The 17,252-nt window shown below is 46.8% G+C and overlaps 1 protein-coding gene across 2 annotated transcripts in view; it reads right to left on the bottom strand.

Annotated features, from left to right (window-relative positions):
* TNRC6C (trinucleotide repeat containing adaptor 6C) overlaps positions 1–17,252 on the bottom strand; it is a 92,017-nt gene that overhangs the window by 33,819 nt on the left and 40,946 nt on the right. For both annotated transcript variants that reach the window (XM_080924356.1, XM_080924357.1), the window contains exons 4-5: positions 9,863–10,189; positions 3,386–5,986 (exon numbers count right to left, since the gene is read on the bottom strand). In XM_080924356.1, coding sequence (XP_080780482.1) covers positions 3,386–5,986; positions 9,863–10,189 — 2,928 coding nt within the window. The remainder of the gene's footprint in view (positions 1–3,385; positions 5,987–9,862; positions 10,190–17,252) is intronic.

Genomic DNA, 17,252 nt, shown 5'->3' with positions numbered 1-17,252 from the left:
CAGGAGCTGTTCAGCGCCCAGGCTTGACCCATAACCATGCATGACCTCCCTGGGCTCTTGTCATCCTCCCTCCTGCCACATAGACTTCACCTGGTTTAGCTCTCTCACTGGCCTGTAAGCCACACATGGCTAAATGAGGACCATTTCACTCATTACTGGGTATGTCATTGCCAGGCAGCCCTCTGGGCACAGTCAGACATCACATCTCTGCTCTCTCATACCCTTTTACTCATAGCGAGTGTTGGTGACCTCAAGCCCTTGGCCACTAAGATGGCCTGGCTGGGTGGATACTTGTCCTTTATCTCACCTACAGGTTGGAGTGTGGGTCCCTTATCTGATAAACAGAGGGACCTTTCCATTTACATCCATGCTTCCTACATGCTGATTCAGCTTTTACATGTGTCCAGCTCTGCTACTTAAGCATTCTTTCTGTGGCCTTCAGCATGCTAACAAAGCGCTTTTCACTGAGGTCTAGCTAAGTAAACCTACCCTCTCTAGATTATTTATGTTGACCACAATTACTTATTCAGTTACTTTCCCACCTCAGACTCTTCAGCTAACTATGCTGAGATCTCAACTTCCAAGTACATATTTAGGTGTCACCCCTCTTTCCAGAATCCCATGCCCCAACTCTGAGCCACTTGTTTGCTTTCCTGGGCACTGTTCCTTTTTAAGTGCCCCACCACCCCATTTCAGCCCACGGCTATCCCCCCAGATTGCCATCACAGGCCTCCTTGCTTCCCTGTGCAGATGTCTGCATCAGAAGGACCAGTTTAAAGCCTAAGCTTCCCAACTCTGCTCAGATGGTTTGTAGCTCATGGGGCCTCTAGACACTGTTTAGATGCCCACAAAGTCCTCACTTGCCCTTGGGCCTCTCCATAGGTTGCTTATTGCTGTGAGACCTTCTTCATGATGTCCAACCACTCAGGATGCCTACCTGTTCTTCCCATTTGTCCCTGTATATATCATGGAATGGGAGCAAAAGACATAAAGAACTTGCAACTGTTTCTGGTAATGGTATGGAGCAAGGTTGCTGCTACTGTCCACTTAGCCCCTGTTCAGAAGTCTGACTGGCCAGGATAATGTTTTAAGCTAACTTCTTTACATGTTTTTTCTTTTAAATTATTTTAAAATTCCTTATTTTTGAGGAGAACAGCCTGTAGGAGTTGGTTCTTCCCCCACTATGTGGGCCCAGAAACTACATGCATGCCAAGGCTGAGAGGCATGCACCTTGCACCAGTTGAGCTGTTTACATGTGAAAGTCAATCAGCACTCACACTGACTCTAACGGCCTCTCTAAGCCTCTAACAAGGCCTCTCGTGGAAGTGACTCCCTTGCACACTGGGCTCAGGATGACTGTGAAGAAACCTTAAGATGCCTAGGTGGGAAGACTTCATCCTCTTGTCTTTCATGGTACATTTAAACTCAGGGGAACCCTGGAGATGGGTCAGTAGGTAAAGGGGCTGCCATATAAACAAGAGGACTATACTTGAGGCCTTCCTGCGATCCCAGTGCTCAGGAGCTAGAGAAAGGATCCAAGGAGCAGGCTATCTAGATGGACTACTTGAGCCTCAGTATATAAGGTGGAACATGACTAAAGGCCCCTGATACCAACCTCTGACCTCTGCAAGTAATAATATACGTGTACACCCGCTCACTCTCATGTCCACATACATGTGAACATGCAGACACATAAACACACTACACATATACCTCCCCCCCCAAAAAAAACTACCCCCCACAAACCCCCAAAGCAGGAAGTAAAAGCTAAAACCACAAGCAGAGCTCTAGGCCCGGGACTCTGACAACCGGGGAGCAGAGCGGTCTCAGGAGAGAACAGCGTTACCAAGAAGCAACCCGACTTTAAGCCTGATCTGAGAGGCGCATGCGACACGGCTCAGAGTGAAGTTCTGCAGTAAGGGCTGCAGTTTGCTCAGCGCACAGCGTGGCACGCTTACAGCAAGGCCATCAGCTCTGGCATAGCATCCGTAAGCTTGACACTTTCCAGAAGACCACTAAGCCCACCGGGGCGTATGACTGCATGTGACGGAAACTGCTGTCCCGTGAGCTCCTGCAAAGGGCACACAGACACAGTGACCTCAGTCATTGCTCAAGTTCTGCAATACTGCCTCAAGGACAGAGTTCTAAGTGCTACTACACAGACAAGGCTCACTGGGGCCTGACAGTAAGGAAGAGCAGGAGGCCAGGAAGCCAATCTGTGGGACAAGGTCTCTCGAAGCTTCTTTTAGTTCCTTGCTTGTATCCGATTTTAGAATACAGCTATGCTGTGAATTAGACAGCATTCCCTTGAACACATGAGTGCTTTCATTTGATGAGTACAAGTCTCAAGAATCAGGCTTACTTTGTGCTTGGAGCACAGCACTTTGTACAATATTCCAGTGAGAAGCCTAGGGCTCCTGCTGCTTCTCCAAAGTCCACCTGCAGTCCACCCGTGTTGCACACTAACACAGGTCCCTGTTCTCTCACAGCTACTTAAGCTTCCCATGGTTCCGGCTGGATTATCCCACATCTTCTTTTCTACTTTTACAGAGCACATACCCCAAACACAAGTCTTAGTCTGACTTTGCATTTGACTTGCAACAGAAATAAAAACATGACTTGTATAATATGGTTTTACCTGAAACATTGTTCCATTTCCAGGGTGGAACTTTAAAACTACAGCTGTGCTACAGATTCACCACAGTCTCTGGGGATGACAGTGCCAAGGCAACTTAAGGAAAAGCCAGGGCTGAGAACCACTTGCTTTACCTAGTAATGAAGACACCTTGCAAAAGGGCACAACAGTTAGGAGGAGGTCCCAGGCCTCCCTGAAGAAGGTGATGCTCCTTTCCTCACAGTCCTGGGTCTGCCATGCAAAGGCTGGATAGGTTATGGTATGGGGCAGACCCAGAGTACATGCACAGTGTAGGGCAGAAAAGTGAGCTTGCTTGTACTCGACTAGGTGGTGACTATGATCAAGTAAAGCTTCATCAACTGGGCAAAGGCCAAGAAAATGCAAGAGCCACTAGCCACATGGCAGAAAGGCTTCAGAGTGGCTCCTATAAAAGAATGCCAATTGCTCAACAGCTCCATAACTGACAAGGAGCCCAGAGAAGCAGAGTACAACACAGTAAAACTTAAAAGATTAGAACTAGACTGTTGTTGGAAGCGTGATGAAAAGGAACACACTGGCTGGAACCCTGGCAGTACTAAGCATACCACCCAGAACACTTTCCCCCTGGAAAAGCACTAGAAGAATTTGCTTTGTTTCTTCCCTTGGAAAACAGCTACACTACTTAGTCATTCGTTATGAGAGTAACAGTCCAAGAATTCACACAGACATGGAGTACACTCCAATGGTATGACCAGAGGGCCCCCAGCATACCTGGCCCGAGCAGTGGTGACCGATTCAGCTGAGGGCCAGCCTGGTGTGAAGGCGGCGTCTCGGCCCGGTGTGTGGTGCTGCTCGAGGTGGGGGTCGTGGGGGTGGCAGGGGCTGTGGTACTGCTCTGGATGACCGGATTGTTTCTGTCCCACATGTTTACAGTTTTATTGTTGTAGGTGCTTGGGTCCCCCCAAGCTGAGGTACCATCATCAACTTCCATTTTGCGTCGGATGGAGGGTGGGGAAGGCTCCTCCCAGCCAGTTGCCTCACCGCTGTCCTTCTGCTTGACTGGCAGTGGCCCCCCAATCCACCCTGTCCCTGTCTGCTTAACAGAAGCAGCTCCTCCCCAGTTACTCACATTGTTGTCTTGGGGCTTGTGAGCCCAGTTCTGCTGAGGACCAGGCTTGAGAGACTCCCCCCAGTTTGTACCTGGATTCACCTTAGCGTTTGGGCCACTGCCCCAGCCACTGGTCCCACATCTTGTGGCATCATTCCAACCAGACCCTGACCTATTACCATCAGCATCCCATCCAGATCCGTTTTTCTTTCCATCCCCTAGATGTCCAAGGACAGACGATGAATCTGCCCAGTCTCCTGCTCCTGTGCTCCAGGCTGGGTTTGCTCTTTGTCCATCTCCCCAGTTTTGGGATTTGGGTTTCTGAGGCTCACCCCAGGTAGGTGATTTGTCCTCTTGGTTTACAGTCCCACTCCAAGCATGGCCACTCTTGGTGGCAGCAGCATTGTTAACAGCAGTAGAGTTTATTGAGTCCCCCCAAACTCCTGGGCCACTTGGCGCTTTGTTGTTGCTGTCTCCCCAGCTTGTGTTTGCTGGCACGGCAGCAGGTGGCGAGCTGACCCACCCCGATACTGAAGAGGTATTTGTACTGTTCATGATGGACCCATCAGTCTTCCCCCCTGAGTTTGAAGGCTGAGTAGCTACACTACCCCAGGCCTCTGTCCCATTGTCATTTTTCCTTTCAGACCTAGGGGACTCTTCAAATTCCCAGGCAGTGTTTTGCTTTACGGGAGTCTGTCCCCAACCACTATTAGACAGAACTCTTGGGTCAAGATCATTCCTTGGCAACTGGATGTGCCCTTGGTCTAGAACCCCTTTGTCTCGTCTCCGGCCCTCTCCTGCTCCTTCCCTCCCAGTGCTTCCTTCATTGTGAGTGCCGGACCCATCACTGCTTCCTTCACTTGCTGTAGTTCCAGAAGATGTGGCTTTGGCCCACGAATTCATGTGTTCACTGCCAGGCTGCAGGGCAGGGGTCTGGCTGGCAGCACTGGCACTGTCCCACCCTGTTGATCCTTTCCCACTGATGTCACTACTGGAATGCTGGTTTGGGGGCTTTCCCCACTCCCCATTCACACCATTAGAAGAGCTTCGGCTGGGGTGACCCCAAGCTCCCGAATGGATATTACCAATGCCACTGCTGCCATTGCCCCTTCCCCAGGCAAGGATGCCAGGCCCTGCAGGAGGCCCTGAGTCCCAGGCGTTCCCTCCATTCCCTTCCTTCTGCACAGCACTGCTGGATCCATTCTGTTTAGCACTTAATGCTGTGTTCACAGTGTCTCCATTCCCCTGACTAAACCCACAATTGGTACTTCCTGTGGCAGGGTTACCAGGGGACAGTCCCCACACAGAACTGCCCATTCCTTCCCCACCACTGCCACTGCCTTGAGAGACTGATGATCCGTTAGCACCAGGAAGGCCTTGCAGGTGGGGTGGGATGATGGCCCCCATACCAACAGCCATGCCCCAGTTTGGCAGTCCGTTTGTCTGCATTGCATTGATAGGGTTTGGTGAAGAGTTCATGGGGTTAGTGTTATTTGGTCCATCAGTGTTAAGGTTCTGAGGTTGTACGCTGAAAGACACATTCTGAGAAGTAGATGTCTGTGGTTCTGTGCTCTCTTGGGGCAGCAAGTTTCCCCAGGCACCTAGGGTGCCTACTGGGTTCCCATTCTGGCTGCCCATGTTCTGACCTATGGCACTGACTGGACTGCAAATACTGGAAGGGTTGCCTGTGGCCACAGCTCCTTCATGTCCAAGTACAGGCCAGGCAGCTGGGTTGGCATTAGGGTTAAGGTTGAGATTAATGCCTGCATTGGAGTTGGAAGCACCCCAACAATTCTGACTCCTCCCATCTCCAATCATGTTGTCTATTTTCCCATCTCCACCACCAAGAGAGCAGTGAGCCAGGCCAGAGCTGGAGCCTGTGGCTACACCCCACACTCTGGCCATGCCCCCGTTCCCATTGGCTGCTCCTGCCCCAAGGGCACTCTGGTTAGAAGGGCTTTGGACGAGTGCTCCATTGGTGCCGTGACTGCCGTTTGCCTTCTTCGGGTGGCCAGGGAAGCTGCTCTGGCCGCTGCCTGTAGCCATGCTAGTGTTCTCTGAGCCGCAGTTGGAGGCAGAGTCAGTGTCGGCAGCACATTCTGACGCGGATTCAGTCTCTGGTACTGGGGTGGACGGCCACACCTCCTGGTCAGTCCTGTCTATTATCACTTTATCCCAGCTGCAGTTGGCTTCACTTCTGTAAGAGAGATGCTGTCCCCAGTGGGAATTCTCATAATGATCTGCCAATCCACTGTGACCAAGATCTGGAAAAAGATGAAACAAAACTCAAAATTAGATTCTCCTTCCATTTGCCAATGAATTAATTAAGAACTAGTTTCAGGGAGAAAACTAGCTTTGATAAAGTTCTCAATTCTAAACAAAAAGTGCAAAAAAAAAAAAAGCCTAAACAGGGGCTGAGGTGTGGCTCAGCGGTAGAGCACTTGCCTAGCACATCTAAGGTCCTGTGTTCCATTCTAGAACAAAAACAAACAAAAAACAAACAATAAACCAAAACCAAAAAAAAAACAAAAAAAAACAAAAAAAAAAAAAAAAACAAAAAACAAAAAACAAAAAAAAAAACCCCAAACCCAAAACAAAACCAACCAGCTAACCAAACCCCTTAAAACCCCACATTTCTTTGGTGGTATCATAATGATTGGAGTGGGGCTTTAAGGGGTTTGGTCATAGCTGACAGTAAATTTTCTCAATTCTCAAAACGTTTACTTCAGGACCCAGTGACAATTCATACACAGCCGCCTTTCCTCCACCCTTTCTTATTTTTTAAAACTAGACAAAATAATAACGGCATGTTGCCTATTAGCTGAATGCAAAAACCCTGGCATTCATTTCCCCTTGTTTTGCACTCCTCCTTGCCTTTCTCTACATAACCTCTCAACACCTGCACACCAGCAATGGAATATTCTATGGAAGGTCCACATGTAAACTGGCATGAGTCCAACTTCTTAATTATTTTCTTGCCTCAATCCAAAATGGGTGTAAGAAGCATATACTAGTCAGAGTGTCTGTTTAATAAATGTACAAAGCAGACACAAATGCAATACATTTAGGGAGAAGAAAAAAATGATAAAAATGTTTTAAAAGAAAAATGCTCTAGTTGGGCAGTGCTGGTGCACACCTTTAATCCCAGCACTTGGGAGGAAAAAATGAAGGAAGGCAATAAGGAAGGAAGAAAGAAAGGAAGGAAGGCAATAAGGAAGGAAGGACGAAAGGAAGGAAGGCAATAAGGAAGGAAGGAAGGGAGGGAGAGAAAAGCAAAAAAAAAAAAAAAAAAAAAAAAAGAGAAGTCAAGAGCCTCAGCTGGAGTTTCCCTGAACCCTTGCAAAGCTAGGGTCTGTAGAGAAGACAACACAACAGAGGAAGAACACTTCTTCAGAAAGGAGCACTGTGTGAGTTCTTCTGTGTATGCACGGATTTCCATGTCATCAGGGCAGGGCAGGTTCTCCTCCCGTTGGTTAAACAAGCTCTTCTCCCTCCCAGTCAACTTCCTGTTGGGCTCTTCTGGGAGAAAGCCAAGTCTCAGTCACTGACAGCAGCCTGGATTGTGGCTGGGAAGGAGCAGACCCTCCCAGAGCCCACCCCGTCTAGGTAAGGAAGAGAGTGTGGCCCATGCCTTCCAGTTAGTAACCCTACCTTTTCCATACCCATGGCTCTGGCTTAGGCTGCCAGGAGGTCTCCCCTCAGTTGCTTCAGTAAAGTAGAAGTGTTTCTAGGCTTCTGTCACTTGTCACTGGGCACACTTATTCGAGAACCCAGTTTCCATGAGGAAAGTTACCCACGAAGTTATATGTAAACTGCAGGCACAGAACTAACTATTATAAGCTTGGTTCCTGAAAATATAACTTTGAATTGGTAGATCATATCAAAAATCTGTTTCTGCTTTAAACCTGACTACAGTTCATTGTCATCTCATATTACTGACCATCACAAATACCCAGGGATGATAATAATAATTACTACTTTTGAGACTGGGTTCTACTATTAAGCCCTGACTGGAACTTGTTATATAAAGTAGGTTGGTCTTGAACGCACTGGGATCCAACTGCTTCTAACTCTAACACAGTGCTGGGATTAAAAACACCCACTGCCATTCCTGGCTAGAACTTATTTTTGCATGCAAATATCAGAAATCTTGGTCATCCTACAACCCTACAACATGGGCTATGTTGACATCAGTGAGTTTCATGTGACAACATACCAACTATACTGAATCAACACAGAGGGGAAGGACAGAACCTGGGTGTCTTCTCCAGAGACCCGTGGCCTAGCAGGCATGTAACTGGCTCTCAGCCACAGGTTTCCCAGGCCTGGGCATGTGGTCAATGGAAGAGTGTTCACTTAGTACATACAAGGTTGGGGGTTCCATTCCCAACATTGAAAGTAAAAATAGCAAAGTTTCAAAGAGGCCATGATCAAGTCCCTGTGCACGACACACTTCTGCTTGCCCGTTAGTTCTGGTGCTGTGGAACAGAGGGTGTCCACTGAGCAGGAGCCTGCAGGAAGCGAACACTCCCACACTGTAGCAGTGAGCTTCGGGTATTTACTGAGAGTCTGCATCTATGCCTGTGGTGGTTTCTGAGTCTGGAGAGGACTGAAGAATTAGTACTTGGCATTTAGATCTGCAAATGTTAAAAAAGCACCCAAGAAATACTGTGACTACTGTTGTCCTAACAGGAAACAAGATCATTAGAGTTCTGATAAGGAGTGGGTCAGTCGGCAGAAGGTAGAGGTGAAAAAAGAAAAGGAATTAAGTCTTGATGCCAGCAGAAAGCTTAGGATCCCTGTGGAACACATGGAAACGTACTAACAGAACTGAACCTAGGTTTGCTTTTAGTAAAGCATCTGAAACGTGAAAAGGAGAAGCTCCTACATAGTCAACTCCAGGAGGACGGCAGAAAGCCTAAGTCACAGTATGCTGCATACAAGTCACAGGTAGAACACGTGACTGGACGGTGCGGCAGAGGAGTCAAAGGCAGGAGAGGTAAAGAGCTGCCTGCCTCCATAGACGGACACCTCGGCCTCCATAGTACCGCTCGCTACCAAGAGTCTTTTCCCTTTGCCAGACGCCTGTTACAGGGAAGGTGATGCAACATGAAAAGGAGGACCCTTTCTACATGATACAAGTCCCAAGTGCCAGAACTATAAGTGGCTCAGGTCACATGGCAGCTGCAGTCTGGAAGGACAGTCTAACCTGGCTCTGTCACAGCCGCTCACATAGACGTCCGTGGTTAGTCTACAACACTGTCATTCCAGCAGTGCCTACCACGGACAACTCAACCTCTGTGGAACAGTATTTGAGTCGGAAAGGAAAGGAAATGAATTCTGAAGGGCAGGCCTCTCCTTTTAGATGAAGAGGGTAGCGCTAGAGGAGGCAGAGCCAGTAGAGACTTCCACTGCACTGAGTCAGCCACACACTGCAAGCTCTGACACCCCGCAGGCTGAGAGGTGGGTCTCTAATAAACTCAGCAAATGAAGAGCTCCAAAAAAGAAGCTGACGGGGCAAGCACAGGAATATCTGAACAGAGGCAGTGCAGGGCAGCCCTTCACACGGACCTCTAGGGAAACTAAACACTGTCATCACTCTGAGGCCACGCAGACACACAGGAAAACTGAGTTTGCACATTAGGAATATGGCAGGTATCTGAGGGGCCACTGGATCATCAAGGTGATAGAACATCCAGCTGGCAAGAGAGACAGTGCAAAACGAAGCTGTCTGGGAGTCAAGAATCAATTTCTCATTTACACTCCATATCGATTCATTTAATTCTCAGACTTTTTTTATGCTTAGAGTTCTATTCTACATAACGTGTACGTGTGTGTGCTATGGTGATCATGCAAGTATCTAGATATGCTTTCTGCCCAGGCTGTATGTATGTGTAAACCTATGTATCTATAGCTTTTTCAAGACAGGGTCCCACTATGGTGCACAGGCTAGCCTCAAACTCCAGGTAGGACACAAAAGATCTTCTCACCTCAGCCCGAGTAGTGAGGACATAGGCACATGGAAAGAAAGCCTCGGGACTGAGGGAGCAGTGCAATGGCCAGGCACCTGCCTAGCAAGTACCAGGTCCTGCCTGTCCTATCCCTAACACCAAACAAGTCCCATTCCTCATGGCTCTTACCTGGTTGGAGTTTGCTGGGATGTTGCTGTGCCCCAGCTCCAGGGAGAGGAGGAGGGCTGGCCCCTGCAGGTCCAGCAGCCTGTGCTGGGCTCACACTGGTCAGACTCCCTGTGGGCAATGGCTGGCCTCTCTTTAACAGCTGCTTCTGTTCTTGCTGGCGAAAGCGTGGAGGCACCTCCCGAGGCAGGTAACGGGATGCAGCTGGCTGCTGGCCACAGGCAGATGCACGTTTGCCATTGCTGCCACTAGAAATAGTGCTGGTGGAAGTACTGGGACTGGTACCGGCAGGTTGGGGCTGGCTTGAACAGGTCTTAGTAAGTTCTGGCACTAAAAAGACCAAAAAGAAAAAATGACCCAAAGCTTCGGTAACACCTTAAAATTCAAATAAAACATACACAGCACTTGAGGAGGCATTGCTTGTTTAATTCATACACATCTGCCTGCTGAGTGTAGTCACGACCTTCTACAGAAACAACAGTCCTCTGCACATGGGGCGATGGCAACAACAGACCTGCAACACTGCTGTGCTGTCACAGATGAGTGAACAAGGATGCGGGAAGCCTGCTTTACAAACACAAGTGTGTCAGCACAACAATTTGTGTCAGGTGCAAAAGATCTGACCCTTTAATACTCAGACCCACCTTCATCCTGAGTGTGAGCCATTATCCAAAATAGAGAGGGGAAAGTCTCTACCTAGTTAATTTGTAAATGTCTTTCCTTTTATGGCTGAATAAAAGATTTATACAAATGAGTTAAGAAACAAGTCCAGGTATTTTATTTTATGTGCTGAAGTATTCTGCCCACAAATGTATGCCTGGTACCCATGGAGACCAGTAGAGGGTATAGGATCCCCTGGAACTTGAGTTACAGGTGGTTGTGTACTGCTAGGTGGGCGTTGGGTATGGAACCTGGGTCCTTTGGAAGAAAAGGCAGTGTGGTTGACTGTTGAGATATCTCTCCAGCCACTTCAGGTATCTCTCTTAGGTACAAGAAAACCCCTTCCGAGTTACAATTATTGTAAGACGACACCAGGGTCTATAAGCTATTTCTTCGTTCCTTTTATTGGCAGATCCATTTGGTCCTGTCTCCGTCTTTCAGCACAGACTCTATTCACACTGTCGGTACCTCAGGGCCTCTCTATCTTCCTACCACTTATCTCTGTCAAGAACGCCAAAGATCCTCACCCTACAGTGACTCTAAGACTCAGGGTGTCTTTCTAGAGTAAGGCTATAATAACGCTGTGTTTCTGTGCCAACAATCCATCCAAAGGCCTTTTGCTTCCAAACCTCTACTGCGTTACTACCTTCTTTTAGCTTCTCATTCCCAGAAGATAGATTTGACTTTACTCTGCAGAAAAAATAAAAGCAATTAGGCAAAACCTTCCCAAGTGCCTGCCACAACAGAAATGCAATCAACACACTATTCTCTGTGTTACATATGTGCTAACGCTCCTCTAAGAATAAATAAGACTGCTGTCTTTCATCATGTGGCACTTTCTCAAATGCTAACATCACAGAGGTGCTGGTTTTGTTTGTGTGTTTTCCTTCTTTTCTAGTGGCACATGTACTGGCAGGTCTCAGGGAGAGAGGATGGATGGATGGATGGATGGATGGATGGATGGATGGATGGATGGATGGATGGAGTCTACATGTGATTCTTCACTCATGATTCTCCAGAACAGTGATGAAGACCTAAAGATTGGATCTTAGGTTAACTTGTTTTATAGATGTTCACATCTTTTCTGGCTTCAACATGGTAAATACTGTTCTATCAAGAGAAAAAAATGTAATAGACACTCGTTGCTATGGCGGGTGGAGAAATGTACCCTTCTTCGACAGCCTTAGATAACCACCAGGCCCTGTTCTCCAGCCTCCTTCTATGGTCCCTCTTCTGTGAAAGCCAGATGTCTGAGTCTGTATGCTCCTCATTTCCCATTCCTCCCTGTCCTCCTCTTCTGTTTATAGTGTTTTTGTTTGCCCATAAAAGCCGAGTGTGCAAGGTGGTGAAGACATCCTGGTGCTTAAGTCCAATGCCACAGCCTGACCCTATGTTCTGTTCTTACTTCTAGTCTCCTGCCTTCCTAGTTTTCGTTCCTTCTGCCCAAGCTACAAAGACGACTAAGCCAATGACAAAGCAGCCACACATTTAACCACCAGTCCAGGTCTCTTCTACTATGCCACTTGTATTTTTACAAAAGACTGAAAGAGAAAGGAAGACAGCTCACCACACAGAGGTAGTTGTCACATAAACCTGGAGACCTGAGTGGAAGGAGAGAATTGATCGCACATTGTTCTCTGACCTCCACCTGTGGCTATGTAGAGCACACCCTCCTGTCCTAGGCAATATCGCCTAACTAGACAAAAGGACAAATTCAGGGCTATTTGTTGTTGTTGTTGCTGCTAAACCCATTTCAGAAAAAGAAATTTATGGGGCTGGAGAAATAGCTCAGCAGTTAAGAGCACCAACTGCTCTTCCAGAGGTCATAAGTTCAAATCCTAGCAACCACATGGTGGCTCACAACCATCTGTAATGAGATCTGATGTCCCCTTTGGTGTGTCTGAAGACAGCTTCAGTGTACTCATATACATAAAAGAAATAAATCTTTTTTTAAAAATTCACATTAAGTAAGCAAATGCTGTAAGCCAGTTACTTTATTTTCCATCTAAGCCACCGAAGTCTAAGACATATGAGTACAGAGTATTCAGTTCCTTGTCCCATGTTGCTTATCTGGCATATTAGGCATGTCTGATACCCACAAAACCTCCCTTTCCTCTTGATAACTGCTACCAGGAGAGAAGAAAGACTGGCAGAAATTCAGAAGAGTGCGTCTCATGACTTTAAAAGACGAGAGAAAGAAAGCAAAGAATGCATGACAGAAATCAGTTATGGGCTCCTAACTGTAATGGTCACCATCCAGCCCGTTACAGGAACAGTTTGCTGCTTGCTAGTAGAGAATCAGAAACTATCTGTATTATTAGAACACTGGACACACAAGTCCCCCAGGAAAAGACTGCAGTCATGTATCTTCATATCTCCTGCACATATTACTTCAAAGCACGTAGATGATTCTGAACAAATATGAATGCCACCCCCTACCATGTTCTTTGCTGTGAGGATCTTGTTCATCATCCCAGAATGAAAAGGGGAGGGGACACTTTTAGCAGAGGAAGGCACAGAAAATACCATGTTCAGAGGCATCAGCACCTCCTCTCCACCCCAGCAGTGAGCTCCAAGTACAAGAGAGCCACACTCAGCAAGCCAGTCGGGAGCATCTGCCTATCTCTTACTGCTTTTTGGGTCCTTCACACCAATGGACTCCAAATTTTGTTCTCAACAGTGCTCCGGGCTATTCAAGAGTGTGTGCCCATCACACAGCCTCGTCTTTGAAGCCAATACAGCCCAGTGCTGCCTCTAGAAGGTCCAGACTTTATCTTCAGCTGTTACTGGGCAGGGCCACTTGGAAGTCATTTCGCTTCCAAATGAAGATGCCCAAGAGTGGAGCAACAGGTCCCTGGGGATGAGCCAAATGTCTCTTTCTGTAGGACAGCAATGAAGCACAACCCAAGACTTCTTACCCAAGGGATATTTTTCAACAACTTGGAAAATAAAAACTGTAACCATATGAGGCTACCGTGATGTGCTGTGAGTGTAAGACAAAGACAGTCCCTGTGACCAACCATAGTGGCATGAACCTGTCATCTCAGCCCCTGGACAGTAAAGGCAGAATGAGGAGTCAAAGTAACCTCAGCTACACTGCAAGTTTAAGGCTAGCCCAAACTACAAGAAACTGTATCTCAAACAAAACAAAACATAAAGCCCAGGCTGGCCTCACACACCTGGGCTCAAGTGATCTCTGCTTTAGCCACCTGTATGGCCACAGGCACATGTCCTCATTGTCATCGAAATGGAGTTTCTCCTCCGCTGTCTCTCCATCCCTCCTCCTGCCTTGTCTTCTCTTCTTTTGTGATCACATATAGGGCCTCACATATACTAAACATATACTCTATCACTGAGGTACATGCTTCGCCCTTTGCATTATGTTTCTGATGGACAGTACTTTTCCAGAAAATGGCAGTGTGCTCTTCTTAAGGGAAAAAGGGTTTGAGAAAATTTCTCAGAAATAGATTACATTTAAGAATTTGTTTCCTTGGTGCTAGAGAGATGCTTCAGTGGTTAAGAGCACTGGCTATTTTTCTAGACGACCTGGGTTCAATTGCCAGCACCCACATGGTAGCTAACAACTGCCTGTAACTAAGGTGTCAGGAGATATGACATTCACACACAGACATACCTGCAGTCAAAACACCAATGCAAATTATATATATATATATATATATATATATATATATATATATATATATATAGAGAGAGAGAGAGAGAGAGAGAGAGATCTGAGCACATAAAAAAGTATATATTGTTTTCCTAAAGGTTGAAACTAAAACAATAGGAGCCTAGCAGTCCTGTGAGGTCACAGGCTGTTTCAGGTGGCAGGTTTCACTTATAGCTCTGTGCTCTACACTGATGGGGAGTACACTGTCTCTCAAATGGAGAAACATAATTTACTATATATTATGCTAACAAAGACAATGGGGGTCCCGGAGAGTAATATGTCCATGCTCAGTTTTTGATCTACATGTTTCTTTTCAAAGACTGTTTCCCACTGCCAGAAGAGTTAACACCTTGGGCTGGTCCTTTGGGACTCAAAGAAAGAAGAGATGGCTGGACAAGCAAAGCAGGGAGGTAGCCAGCCAATAATCCTGAGCAGACTGAGCTGCTCTGCTGGGCCTCTGTACATAATGTGCTAATAAAACTTCTGATTTAAGCCAGTATTTTTTGGCTTTCCGCTTTTTTCAGATCTAAATTCTGATTCTGTTCCTGCCCTAAGACATAGGGTATCAAGATCACTCTGCCATCCTCTTCTTCAGACTAATACATCTAAAGCCACATTACAAAGGAACAGTTTTTTTTAAAGCTTTTAGCAAGCTATAAATTCTTAGTTTCACTGCCTAATATGCATTTCATGTTTTTCTGAAATGAGGGCGACACCTGCTGGCAAAAGACAGACAGGTTATTTAAGGAAGTGACCATCTCTGAAAGCTCTATTCTAAGTAGTCATTTTCTGCTTTCTGTTAAGGACTTCAGCAGCATGGTCCCAACCAGCCCAGCAGCACCACGCTCTCGACAGACCAGGCTCCAGAAGATCAGATTGTCAGTTGGGAAACTTTTCTGGCCTTCCAGGCTCAGCATCTCTAAAGAACAACAACTGTGCCTTGAGTCCTGGGCCCTCTTGGGCAGACCTCTCCCAGCCATAGTGGTGACCATGCTCTTACACTCCTGGCCTTCTCTCTGCTGCACTGCTGGACCTCTGTGCTTTGAGTCTGACTTTCAGCCTTGCTTCCAGTTTCCTGGCACTGCTCTGGCCTCAGAGACAGGATGATACCTGCTGCCTACCCATTCCTTCCTATGCTCTGCTGCTACAGAGTTCTCAAGGCAGTGTGCATGGTCAAACTCCTGTCGCTGCTTAAGACACAAGCCTTAGTAACTCAAATCACCTCTCCTGTGCCTTTTTTTGCCTATGGTCTTCTGAGGAAGAAGGTGCTCATTAGTTCGTTCAACAGCCTTATGAATTTATTTGTCCAGTTGTTGGCCTGGGGCTGTAGGGAAGATGGCAACTAGGGGCCATCTACGTGATCTAGTGTGCCTGAGAACCAACATTTGTAGGCATGTTCTGTACCAGTACATAGTGCCAGTTACTCTGAAAGGTATTAAAATTAAATTAAGTACTACTTTCAATTAGTGCCCTAGATAACATTGTTAAATGTAAAGTTATTTTGATAGTAGCTACTAACAATAAGGATAATTTTCTTCAAAAGCAGATAAGGTTGAAAGTTGTGTTGGATTAAGCCTGGTGAGCAATTCAGCATTAATCCCCGCTGACCTTTCTGAACTCATCCATGTCAATTTCCACCACGGCAACACACTGGACAGACAGACGACCTAGGACGTACAGAGCTCACACATGTTCTCCTGTTCTCCCTTTCAGTCTACTGCCCTCCAGTGTGCAAGCTCCAGGACAGACAGGGCTGCCTCCATCTCAGAAAGAGGTCTGAGCACACTTTGGTCTCCGGTGTTCTGGGACTCAAATATGCTGAATACACCTTCCACAGGGCTGTATGCATTATCTTTAATAAACTAGTCAATTGTGAAAAAGCTAAAATCTTGGTCTACTTCCCAGCAAATGTAGAATGTAGCAAACTGCCAGAAGAGGGAGCCCACATTCAATCATGCAACCAGTGAGAGCAGTGAGAGAGAGGCCACTCAATGCAGCAGGCTCAGAGTTCCCTCTGGCAGGAGAGCACCAAGTAGCCTTGATCACACTCTCCTTGCCAGCTCCTCAAGCGCTACACCAATCTTCTTTTTAGTTCTGAAAAATGTCCTACCACCCAACCACAAGTCCAGCAAAGCTTGCTCCCTCTGTGGGGGTCTAACTCTCTCCTGTCTCTCATCCAGGCTTATGAAATTCTGGTCACCTTTCAGATCTCAGTACAGCACTGTCCACAAATTCCTTGCCTACTTCATTTTCCCCTGCCCCCTGTCCTCATCAACCAAGTCACTGGGTTGCCCAGCAGCCACTGCAGTTACCAAAGACACGTGGAGTACATGGTTGTGATCTACATCCATCCTCCGTAAGACAAGGACAAAGTGTTTTTCTATCTCTTCTCCCAGAGCCTGGGTTTCTCTATATGGTTTTTTTGGCTGACCTAAAACTCACTCTGTGGACCAGGATTGGCCCTGAACTACACAGAGACCCTCCTGCCTCCCCCCAAGCTAGGATTAAATATGTGTGCCACCATGCCCCACTCTCCTTTATTATTTTTTTTCTCCTTTATTTTTGAACGCAAATCATCTTCCAGTCCTTAAAAGGACAGAAATACTTAATGAAAAGATAACTAACTGTAAATCTTTTCAGGTAGAAAGTGTGACATAAGTAAACTCATCAGAATTTTACTGTACTTGCTTGCTTATGTATCTAACTCTCTAGCACAGTGTTTAGGAGAACAAGAACTAATCCAGAGCACTCGACAGTCTTTCTTAACCTGTCAGGTTAGCAAATGAGCTGGCTGGTAAACTCCAGTAGCAGCGTGTGAGCAACACAAGCTTGCAGGAAGGCCTTTGTCTTCCAAGGTTATCAAGTCACACATGTTCAGAAAGGGGACAGTGACAGAGACATGAGGCTAACAGAGAAGAGAGTGCTGAGCCTTTCTGTGCAGCTCAAGAGGACAGCTGAGGACCACAAGTAAACAGTGTGAAGACAGGCAGCTAATGGGAACAGACATACCTCAAACAAGATACACAGATCGAAAATAAGGACATGACAATGTTCAACACT

Source organism: Micromys minutus (genome assembly GCF_963924665.1).
Source record: "Micromys minutus genome assembly, chromosome: 10".
Classification (NCBI taxonomy): Eukaryota; Metazoa; Chordata; class Mammalia; order Rodentia; family Muridae; genus Micromys; species Micromys minutus.
Note: the sequence above shows the minus strand (reverse complement) of the source record. Positions and strands in the feature narration are given on the sequence as shown.